General features: G+C 37.3%; 1 protein-coding gene across 1 annotated transcript in view; it reads left to right on the top strand.

The window, feature by feature from the left end:
- Positions 1-12,893, top strand: part of arhgef3 (Rho guanine nucleotide exchange factor (GEF) 3) — a 137,043-nt gene that overhangs the window by 33,420 nt on the left and 90,730 nt on the right. Inside the window, exon 2 of the mRNA XM_067416324.1 lies at positions 8,171-8,237. Coding sequence (XP_067272425.1) covers positions 8,171-8,237 — 67 coding nt within the window. The remainder of the gene's footprint in view (positions 1-8,170; positions 8,238-12,893) is intronic.

Here is a 12,893-nt window from a genome sequence, read left to right on the forward strand (position 1 = left end):
AAGATTATGAGACACATGAATTTAAAACAATAATGACGTGCACAGAGAACCCATTTATACCAAAGTGTAGTATTACATACAAAAATCTGAAATTGTCCATTTTGATTAATGGTAACTTTATTAAGCATTCTGTCAGTTTTAAAATCTCACATTTGTGTGACAAAAAATAATAAATACTACAAGCTCAAATATTTGGAGAGAGACAGAGCACAAAAAAGATGTTTCTCAGCACCTTGTCACAATAGCCAGCAGGACAAACATGCATTGGTTGTGGGTCAGGAAGAGGTCATCAGCCTGTCCTGCCCCATTGATGACTGGTGCCCTGAGACAGACCTGTCTGCCTGTTTACAAAACTGCAGTGAATGGAAATGGCTCCATCCAAATGAAACACCTTGTCACCTTTTCATTTCTTGGACTGTATCGGATGTCTAATGTGTCTTGTTGAAAAACCAAAGTGGCTTTCCATCATTCAGCGGATGACCTGCTTTAGGGGCCCCGTTCACACAGAACATGTTTTTTGAGGTAAAAAAAAAAAAACCTTCAAGGTCTAAAGACAGGGCTGGACTGGGGCTAAAATTCGGCCCTGGCAAACCCAGCACATCTGGCCCATGAGTTCCCCATTGATGTTTTTTTGCTGGGGTTAGGGCCTTAAATTTGGGTAAATTATTAAAACTAGGATAAATAATGGGGACAAATAATGGGGATAAAATACTGGGACAAATAATGATAGATATTATCAAATTTACAGCAAATGCACAAACTTAATATTGCACTTTTGTCACACAGAAATGCACTTGACAGTAAAGCACTGATTATTTTGAGCTAGGATGCAGTAAAGTAAATGGGCTGCTTTTTAATGCTGTCTTCATTTACTCACTCGCGTGTCCTTCCAAACCTTTATGACTTCCGTGAAACACAAAATAAAATATTTTGAAGACTGTTAGCAACCAAGCCATTTTGGTTAGGCTACCATTTGAATATTGTATGAACAAAAAAACAGACTCAAATTATTTTATTTTATGTTACACAGAAATAAATTCATTCAGGTTTGGAATGACATTAGGGTGAGTAAATGGTCACATTTTTGGGTTGAGCTACCCCTTAAAAAATCATATTTTTAACACCTAATTTATGTAAGCCACTGATATCTATCTTTCATGAGGTTCTCATTGAAATAACATTTAGTTAAATGTCATTATATCTATTTAAAAAGTTCATTAAACATTTAGAGAAAAAAAGTTGTCCTTAATTCATGGGATCCAGACTTTAAAGCTGTTTTATTGACTGTAGTTTACCTGTAGGCCAGTTTCCTTTAACTGTAAGATCATGGTTGTCACGGGTAAAACAATGATCCTCATTACCATGGCTATATGGTTTCTAAAATATATCAAACATAATAAACTATTATATTTGTAATTTAAAAAGAATGTAAACATCTGTAGAAAATACGAAAACGGCCTCTATAAAAGTGATTTATATTCCGCAAAAAATAATGTCCTCAACTACTGTCGTAAGATCTGTCATCCTACATCAGGGGATGCCATCGCGCGTGCATTTGTTGACATGGCAACCCTGATAGCCCTGAACTAGTGATGCGTGGGTCGTCTCATAACCCGCGGACCCCGTATGTCTATTTAATGGTCGTGGGTGTGGGGCGGGTTGTAAAAATATATACAGTGGTGCGGTGCGGGCCAAATAACTTCATAAAAGCGGCCCGTGGGTTGGTGCAGCATTAATAGTTAACCTGAACACTGCAAGAGGAGTTCACATGCAGGTGTTCTTCTGGCGGCGCGTGTGAAATGTCTTCATCCCAGGTAACGTTACAGTCAGTGGCATATGTTTCAGCATGTCATATGAATATAATTTCATGGGTTTTATTTTTTTCAAACGCCAAATAATCACGATGCTCACGTTTACAAGCCAGCGTCATTATAGTAGTCTATTGGTTACCATTTTACAGAATCTATATGATACTTCAGTTCAATGTTTGAGTGGTAGGTAATCACTGTAACAAGCAGGACAGCATCGGTCGGGCACGCCTCCTTCAGCTCACGCCGACGAGCAAACACTGGTCACATGTTGATCCTCGTCCTGCATTTAATCCGGTCACTTTTTCGTTTCCTCTTATTGCTTTCCTCCAACAAAACCTTTTCTTTCTTATTTGTCTCTGCTGCTTCGGACATGACTATATTATCCGACGAACAAAGTTGGGTTCGCACGTCCGAATTTAAGGAAGTGTGGGTGTTGGTGGAAGTGACGTATATGCCGTAAAGCAGTAGAATTTTGTAGTTCTTTTTGTTCTCGGGTTACTACCCGAAACCCGGAGTTTAAAAGTACAATTAAAAACGATACAGACCCCGTCAGGCCATGGCAGACGTGTCATTCAACTTATTGTAAGTCGATGTATCATCACAAGAGTCTTAAAAAATATATTATGAAGGTTGAAAAGTTACCTAGTGCTGTTTTAGGTAGGCTAGAAACATTTTTAATAAATAGCCTACGTTTCTTCCAAAACACCATATTTAACATAGTTAGTAGCTACAAGGTAAATTGTGGTTGTGCTAAAGTGAAAAGTTTGTAGTTGTGTGTATTGCTGTTTTCCACTTTACCTGGTCATGTATTTACATGCTCGCGCCCGTTTTCAGCTGATTCACCCATGAACCTGTAATGTTCCCATATCACACGATTGTATAAAACAAAATTCGGAGTCAAAAACGGCACGTTCATAGAGCAGCATAAACGCAGCTTACGTTCGTCAGTGGCTGCGCTGTGTGGATATTCGCCTTTATCAGTTTCATGCGCTCAAAAAGAAAAACGTTTTTTTGTGAAAAAAGCGCCTAATATGGAGGGGAGGTATCTCTCGCTTTGGCTTGTCAATTCGGAAGACAAACCAATCGGCCGCTGTCACTGCATGAGGGGCCAGTAAGTGGCAAATAAATAAATTAATTCAATAACCTATCGGCCCCAAAAGTGCGTCTGGCATACCGGGCCCCAAAATGCCCGGTATGCCAGATTACCAGTCCAGCCCTGTCTAAAGATAACTTTTTTTAAAGAACATGTCACATGCTAGACACTACAAAATAAGCTGCACAATGGTTAAACATGTACGTCTACACTGTAAAAAATATGTTCAATAACTTATGACAACATATGTGTTTACATTGTTGTAAATCATCAAAATAAGTTAAGAAATGTTACAAAAATTAAGTCAGTTTGACATAGTCTAAGTTGAAATAACTGAAACATCTAAGTCGATTGTACTTAAATATTTCAGTTTGTGACTTTTTTTTGTTACAGTGTAGCATGTGTTTACATAGAAAAAGCAATGGAAGAGCAGCACAGTGGAAGGAAAACCCCTTAAGGTGTAGTCATATTAACCAAAAATTCTGCAAAAGTATTTTTCTGTTGGTCAGCGGCAGCGAATTTGCGTGAACACTTTCAACACTAGTGGAATCTGCATGGGAAACTTTTTCACCCTCATGCGAAACTTTCAATCGTGTGGATGCCTATAAAGCTTAATACTGATGTTACTTAATACGTGTGTTTACATGCCCGTTCTTAAGCCGATTATGCCTAATAAGCCGACAATGAACATGGTCATGCAAACGCGGTAACCTGTTTTCTTTTATTGGAGTAAGGTCATAAACGGTGTAAGCATAAACCGGTCGGGACAGGGACTTTTTTGGTTCTTAGCCCAATTTCGCACTGCAGGTAAACGCATTAAACTGCTTTCTGTCGACTTATTGATGTGCGATGTGTGATAGGTGACAAAAACGCAATCTTAGAGCAGATTTAAACGCATCCAGACAGAGCGAGTTTTGCATGAAATAAGGGCATATATCACAAACGCAGACTGTTTTAACACCCATAAAATTGTAAAGATGTGTTCTCATCTCAGGCAGCAGAAGCAGAAGAGGTTCAGTCAAAACGCTGCATCTGGAACTGATGAGGGATAATATGAGCCGTAAATCTCCCGCTGACACGGCGCTTTATTTAACATCACAACTGACAGAACATTTGGAAAACTCTGAGTCAGATATGACATTATTGTTTTGACGTCAGTATAAGGAAATAACCCGGTTTATTAATAAAGTCATTTATTAATTTTAACTTGCGTTGTCAGTTTACTGGTTTGCATGTAAACAGGCTCACTGCCACATGACTTCAACTTAACCACCATTGACTCTTTCAGACTTTATATTAAATATTTTAATTGAAAGTTTGAGTTATAATAGTTTGCATGTGCGCAGTTTTTTAACACAAGTAGATGAGTTTGCATGATGTTTATTGTCCCTGACAGCCTAGTCCCGTTTAGACACTTCAATCGCCTTTTACAAGACAAGAGCTTAAAAAAAAAAATCACAAGGGGTTTTACTGATGTATTTTATGGTGTAGAATAAAACACAAAAAGATGTTGAGCTTGTGTTCACCACAGATCTGATTTCAAGCATTTAACCAAAAACCCATTAAAAACCCATTGAATTCAGGACGATGGAACTGGAAATGCTAAAGTGCCAACTCGTTTCTTGGTTTTGGCTCACAAAAATACATCATTTCTGCAACACTTTATCGAAATGAATGGATTTAATTTCTGAACAACAGTAAATGAGCGCTCCTTTAGGGCTGTCAGTGGCTATCTGTGCTAGTCTCGGCTGCTGGGTCTTTTCACACTTGGGGCGATTGCCTGGTCCAAACCCGAGTACGATTGTGTTCACATCACTGCAAAAAATGCTTTCCTTAATCACAGTTTTTTTGGATTGCTTAAGCACGATTTTCAAAACAGGGCCCGTGTTTTCAAAACACTACACAATTAGCATAACCACACACCCAATTAGCTATACACTTCTGTTTAAAAACCACACTTGCCATATGAAACACACGTTTCACATTACTATACTCTGTTTGCACGAGTTACACTCTGCTGTGATAAACCTAAAACATTTTTAGCACTTCTACTTCCCTATGATTAGAGTAGGCTACCATCAACAATATACAAATATAATGTAAATCTACCAAACACTACACTAGACCAATGTTGCAGACTAAAGAAACTCATTTATTTCAATACGCCCAAAATGTTGACATGGACATTCATAATACTGTAACAAAATGTCACTTTACACAGTGTACTGCAAGTTGACTGTATAAAAAAATAAATAAATAAAATACTAGACATTGTCTCTTCGCCTAGCTGGATCTGGCCAGAGATTTTCATCAACTTTGCAGGCAACGTTGTCATTAGCAAGACACTTTGGAAAGAAACGTCTTGAATGACGAATCCATCCTTGCATTGCTGCTACCTCCATCTGGTCACAAGTGTGAGGTTGACAATGTGCTTATAGTTGTGCAAATATGGGCTGATGTTTTGCTTCTTGAGTGTAAGGTTTTGCTAATAGTGTACTACTTTTAATTTTAGTGTGTAAGCAATCAAAAAAAAAAAAACTGTAATATTTTTGTCTTGTTTCTAGTCCAAACATCTAAAAATAATTAAAACAAGAAGTATTTACTAGACAAGCAAAAGTAATTGTGTTGTTTTTGGGGGAAAAAATAACAAAATTAAGAGAGTTGTTGCTTAAAATAAGCAAAATAATCTTAAAACAACATTATTTTACTTTCCCTACTTGCAGATTATTTTGCTTATTTTAAAAGACAACTCCGGTGAGAAATGCCCCTAGGGGTAATTAACAGATGGTTAGCGAGTAGATCGTTCTCTGGGATGCGTTTTCATGAAAATCGAATGTAAAGAGTTTTATCTCTAAAAACAGATTAGCTTATAACGCTTGTCTATGGGGCACAGGGTAAGTGAAATTAAATCGCTAGTTACTACCACTAACAAGGCTCATAATAGCCTCACACTAACACGGTAGCATAATGAGGGTCCCTACATGCAAACCGAAGCATTGCGAACTTTGTAAGAGTACAAACAGTTTAATAAGAAGATATTTTATAAAGACAGTTGCTGCATCCCAATTCGCCTACTTATACTACGTCTTAAAAGTATGTACTCTTTTTGTGAAGAAAAGGTATATACTTTTGAGTGTGTAGGAGAAAAGTATGCAAAGTTCGGGACATACTACTTCACCATCTTTAACAGACTCCGTCGCTTCGTAACGTGCATCCCGTCACAGTTTATCTGCCCTGTCAATCATCGTCAGATTCGTCACAGTTCAAATCCTTCACATTCAGTTTAATCTCCTACCGTATCGGAGAGAAATGTAGCCGCTCGTTAATCTGCTGTGTGTGTCTTTAATGCAGAGACTCTCCTCATGTGTTTGCAGTTTAAATATAATGATGCATTTAAAAGTTAATGGCCAAACGTGTCATTAAAAAAGTTCACAATGCTGCGGCAGGTGAAATATAATGTGGACAACACTGAATAAATATATTTTGTCGGGTTAAATATTGATAGTTGGTCACTCAAACCCCTTTATCTAAACTTCTCTACTTAACCGTCAAACTCGCACATCCATCATGTTTGTAGTTTTTTAACGCTTTTTATCCGCGTTTGTAGTTCTAATCGAATCCTCGTCCAACTCGCAATGGGTTGTGGGTAATATCAGCTGTTAGAGTGCCCATCGATCCGCACTTCGAATTCGGACCAGAAGTAGTAAACCATCCGGGAATCTTTGGAATACTCTTTTCAACATACTACGATTTGGGACATACTAATTCTATTTTCGAAAACTATTTAGGATGGATAGTATGCGAATTGGGACGCAGGGAGTGCATTACGCGTTCACAGACAGCAGCCATCTTGGAAAACAGCCTCGACTAGTCGAGCCACAGACGCTGTGCTAAGTGATGAACTTGGACTTGGACTTGGAGTCTCATAAGGCCCGGAAGAAAGCACTGAACGCAACAGAGAAAATAATAAATAAAAATAAAAATGTCCATGTAATTAGATTTCACAAACTTAACTCCTTGATTGATCAGCTCACTTAGCACAGCGCTCGTTGCTCGACTAGTCGAGACTGTTTTCCAAGATGGCTGCTGTCCGTAAAAGCGTCTTTATAAAATATCTTCTTATTAAACTGTTTGTACACTTACTAAGTTCTCAATGCTTCGGTCTGCATGTTGGGACCCTCATTATGCTACCGTGTTAGTGTGAGGCTATTTTAGCCTTGTTAGTGGTAGTAACTAGCGATTTAATTTCACTTACCCTGTGCCCCATAGACAAGCGTTATAAGCTAATCTGTTTTTAGAGATAAAACTCTTTACATTTGATTTTCAAGAAAACGCATCCCAGAGAACGATCTACTCGCTAACCATCTGTTAATTACCCCTAGGGTCATTTCTCACCGGAGTTGTCTTTTAAAATAAGCAAAATAATCTGCAAGTAGGGAAAGTAAAAGAATGTTGTTTTAAGATTATTTTGCTTAACCCACGGGCAGATTATTCGTCCTTTAAGTAAAAACTCTTAATTTTGAGTATGTTTTTTCCCAAAACAAGAGTTATTTTTACTTCTCTAAATTGAATGTAAGAACTAATATAAGAATTTGTTTTACATTTTGACTAGAAACAAGTCAAGTCAAGAAAAGCCTTTTTTGCAGTGATCATACAAACAAGCCGGACTCTGGCGTCAATCAAACCTTGGTGCGCACCAAAAGTGCTTGTGTGGAATCCTCAGAATCCAAGCTAAGATTACGGAGAGAAGATAAAGATGACGAAATATCTCGTGAAGATTGGCATGTAAGAAGGCTCAGATGCAGACAGTCAACAGTAGTTTGAAACCCATACGCTTCAAATGGCTGATGCGTACATACATAACAAAGCTTTTGAAGATGTATGGAGACCTTCAGCCACTTGTTAATGTTGGTAACCTGTTATAATAAGACACTTTGAGAGAGTAGGATAGCATCATGATCTTCTGCATTGACCTGTGAAATGATCTCTACCCGACTTAAGTATGCCTTAAAGCAACCCCCGTGGATATTTTTTATTTTCTTTCTTTCTTTCTTTCTGGGGGATGGGGTGATGGGAGGGAGAAAATGGTGTAAATGTTTGCTGTGTTTTATGTGATTGTTATTCATTGTGTAATCTGATGTATATGCCAACTGAAATTGTATTAAATAAATGGTAAAAAAAAAAAAAAAAAAAGTGCTAGTATGATACCACCCTAATGTCTCTTTGAGCTTGTTTCTGAAGTCTTTATCTTGTTTTCTCGCCCCAGGCCGATGTTGCAGAGGAAGGAGTCCTTTTCTCTCCTCTCGACATCAGAGAAGTGGCTCTTCAGAGGGGTGAGTTCAGACGATATGATGGTGATGTTGTTGAGCTTCATTCACAGGAAGAGTGTTCTGCCTTTTTTAAATTAATGGATTTGCAGCATAGGGCTATCACCAGACCAAGCTCAATTTAGGATTGAACATGGGTCTGGGGAGTCTGCTCTGTATTTCTACTGCACAAGAGGTGTGATCAGTGTGTATTATTTAAATGACTCTGTATGTAATTGGATAGTCCTTCAACCAATCAGACCACAAGAGGCGTGATCAATTTGAAAATGGCCCATCGTTTCTCTATCTGTAATCTTGTTAAACCCGCCAATAGTGTGCCAGGTGGATAAGAATGGAATTACCTTTGTCTCAATAAAACTGAACCAAACTTTATAAAACTGAATGAAACTTTTTCAGAAACAATCAAAAATATGCCATTACAAAATAAGAAAAACTAACTCAGTTGCACAAATGTAACAAGATATTCAGTATGCTTCATTCTTTGTTAATGTTTTTCAGAGATTCGTTTTTGCAAATCATGGATTGTGAATACTTTGCCAAAGATTTTGCTTGCGTTTCTCAGTTTTTCGTTTGATGAAAACGACACAAACCTCTCGTGGGGGCGGGATTAACAGTGATCTACTCTGATTGGATAAAGAGCTTTTGATGGACATGTGCTTTTCTGTGTTTTTCTTCTATTTTTGATAGTTTCAGTTTTATTGAGACAAAGGTAATTCCATAGATAAGCCAATCTGTGATTGGTTCCCGCAAAAGTGTAACAGAAGCAGAAGAAATTAATGTACAGGTTTCTTCGACTCTTCGCAGTTAAAAGTCACGCCTGTAAAATCCTCTCCCCCGATTGATGGAAATGAGAGGGGGAGATGTGAGGCAGGATTTTTTCAGGCGTGACTTTTTACTGCACTGAGTCGAATCTGTGGAAAGAACTGAAAACTGCTGTTCACAAACGCTCTCCATCCAACCTCACTGAGCTCGAGCTGTTCTGCAAGGAGGAATGGGCAAAAAGTTCAGTCTCTCAATGTGCAAAACTGATAGAGACATACCCTAAGTGACATAAAACTATAATCGCAGCAAAAGGTGGCGCAACAAAGTATTAACTTAAGGGGTCGAATAATTTTGCACGCCCAATTTTTCAGTTTTTGATTTGCTAAAAAAGTTTGAAATATCCAATAAATTTCGTTCCACTTCATGATTGTGTCCCAATTGTTGTTGATTCTTTACAAAAAATTACAGTTTCATATCATTATGTTTGAAGCCTGAAATGTGGCAAAAGGTCGCAAAGTTCAAGGGGGTCGAAAACTTTCGCAAGGCACTGTATATATATTTATATATATATATATATATATATATATATATATATATATATATATATATATATATATATATATATATATATATATATATATATATATATATAAGATCACACTGTTATTTTGACCTTCTCCGGCTAGCTAAAAAGATTCTATAAAAGATCAAATTGTAGGAGTTAGCCAGCATTTTAATTAAGTTGCAATTAACATATTTGTGTAGTACAAAATACAAAATCAATGACTGCCTTAGTATTTGTTTTACAATAAAAAAGTAATTTTTCAAAACTTTTATATTCCCCTAAAAAAAAATAGTTAATTACATATTTTGACAGATTTTATATTTTTGGATGAACAATACCTTTAAACTAAAGTGTGTTTATGCACATTATCCACATAAATGTACAACAACAACAAATAATAATAATATTGCACATAAAAATAATAATAATAATTCTTGTGTGTAGCTGTGGAATTAGTAAAGTCATCCACCCACCAAATGTCCCAGTGATAACCTAGTGAAACAAATGTGTGCCTCTATAGCATATGACAGAATGCAAGAAACAAAACACAAACATTTCCTTATTTCCCTTCAACCAGCAAATCTTCCTGTGTAAAAAAGCTTTATCAGAAAGTCCATGCATTGTGAGTCAAAGCTGAACAACTCATGAGCAGCTATCATAAAAATCAACCGACCTCCATGAAAAATTCATAGAGGCTTTTTCAGCAGTGTTGTGCTTTTCAGTAATAGTTTTAGAAAGCTTTACCTCAATATGTTTGACTGTGTTAGACTGCTTATAAATGTCCAACGAATAACATAAATTCTGAGCATGGCACTATATCAAAGGTTAATGGGACGTCTGATGATTTTGGAATCGCACTCCCTTCAGAATGCCTCTGTTGGCCTTCGCTTGATCTGCTGTCGTGAGATAGTCCAAGGGCTGAGCCATATCCTTTCAGACTTTTCTTTAATCAAACCACAAGGTCAGTTATGAATTTTGCCAATGTGATTACAAAATGTTGGGTTTATGACTTCATATCTCTTCAGATAACACCATAAAATGTTCTTGCAGTTGTGACCTACATGTGCTGTTCATAAAAGACCTTAGATCACATTAACACATCAGTTTCTTCATTAATCATCAATGCCATCTGATTCCAGATCATAGCTTAAAAGTGTCACAGCTTGAATTCATCTTCTCTGTGATGAAATGTATTTTCTGCACAAATAAGCTTACAGGAATAAATTGTAAATTAGACAGCAATATGAATAATAATTACAGAGAAATCAAATGTTTTTTTGTCAAAAAATTAATAAAAATATGAGAAAAAGACCCCAGTAATCTCATCTGTCTTCATTAGAGTGAAATCGCAAATCTCAATATGAACGTTTGTCAATAGATTCTCAAAAATGACCAAAGACTTTTAATATTTTTCCTATTGAAAACTTGACTCTTCAGTAGTTACATCATGTACTAAGACTGATGGAAAATGAAAAGTTATGATTTTCTAGGCCGATATGGCAATGAACTAATCTTTCATTCCTGCATAAAAATCAAGGAACTTTGCTGCTGTACCATGGGTGCAGTGATTCAATGACATTACGCAGCGCCTGAAAATAGTCCCTATGCAGGCAGTTAATCATGTTTACAGAAATTGACAGATGGTACTTCAGCAAAGGCAGGGGGGTCGCCAGCGGGCGGGCCTGACGGGCACAGGCCCACCCACTATGATGAATAGTTCCAGTCCCAGTTTATTATACAAATAAAATAATATTTGTTAAATAACAGTTGTTTAGATTATTTTAACGTAATTACAAATTTATTATAACATCCTAAATACTGAAATAAATAAAATGTGTTTTTTACAGTCTATTGTTTTTGCATAATGCTTGATGAGTTTGATTGACAGCTGCGTTGGGCAATTGTCAGGCTGTCTCGTGTGTGAAGCGGCTCGCGACTCTGACTTCATGAAGTGTTTTTACCTATTCAATTAGCTTATAGTTTGCAGTTGTGTGATAGAGAAACTTTATAAAAAATAAAAAAAAATAGCATAACCGCGGGAGAGATCCCATCCATCAGGCCCGCAGGTAACGTTGAGACTTTTCAATTCCAAGCGCATGTTCATTCTGTAAAGCCAGGAGCATGCCATAATTTTCTATCTGTTATGATAGTGTAGGGGTAAGGTGTGCGGCACAATGTTTTGACGCAATTCAACCTGCGGTTCGAATCCGCCTTTTGCCGAACTCAACGTACTTTCTTTTCTCATCATATATCAGATCGGAAATGTGTTTATTTTCAATAAAAATGAAGAACATATTTGAAAAGTGGAAATAAGGTATCTAACGTTTGTTGTAACCACTGCTCATGTTTTGAATGTGGACGGATACTATTTTCTAATTACCCCCCACCCCCTCGCTTGAAAGTTTCCAGGCCTGCTCCCCTTGCCCAGGCCCAACCAAAAATAAAATTCTGCATACGCCACTGAGCAAGGGTAAGTGATTATCACCTACCTGTTCTCTAACTATGCGCCTCTTGTCACCATAATGATAACCCTCCAAAAACCCACGTTAAAGGTGCCCTAGAATGATTTGAAACAATATGTTAAATTGTTCTCTGATATCTACATAGAGGGTATGTGGCTTATTTAAAGGGAAAAAAAATTGTCCAGAATCAGTTTTACAGGTCCATTTACAACCCTATAAATTGTCCCTAGGATGTAATGCTCTGTTTTTGCCTTATTTGGAAGAGTCATGAATATTAATGTTGAGCTCTACTCTAATTGGCTTATTTCAGCAGCTCACAGCAGTTCAGTAAAGCGGCTCGTGAGTCCTGACCGTCCTGACACAACACAGACTGACTGAACGACACTTTAAGCAGAACATCTCAAATGGAGATTGAGATATTGCAGCTTACTTGTTTATTGGTGTTTTCAGATCATCCGCGCGAGAGAGAGAGCTCGCATTCGTGCGTTTGCCAGATTTCAGTAATTAAATCCCCAAACAGAGCTTTTCTGTGAAAAGAAACCCGTATATACTCCGGTTTTTACCTAAACATGTCCAATCTGGCAACCATATGCACGCAAGCTCTCTCTCTCTCGCGCACGGATGATCTGAAAACACCAATAAACAAGTAAGCTGCATTTGATCAATCTCCATTTGAGATGTTCTGCTTAAAGTGTGTCATTCAGTCTACACTTTAGACTTGTCTTTTTTCGTCAACGATGCAATGTTTATATCACGTTAGTCACAATGTAGGCTAACGTTACGCAGTGACTGTGATGTAGCCTAATCTGAAATACAAATAGGCAAAAACATCATAGGAAACACCATACTTCAGTTCTCAAAAATATAAATATA

The sequence above is a fragment of the Pseudorasbora parva genome, chromosome 14, assembly GCF_024679245.1.
Source record: "Pseudorasbora parva isolate DD20220531a chromosome 14, ASM2467924v1, whole genome shotgun sequence".
NCBI classification, from domain to species: Eukaryota; Metazoa; Chordata; class Actinopteri; order Cypriniformes; family Gobionidae; genus Pseudorasbora; species Pseudorasbora parva.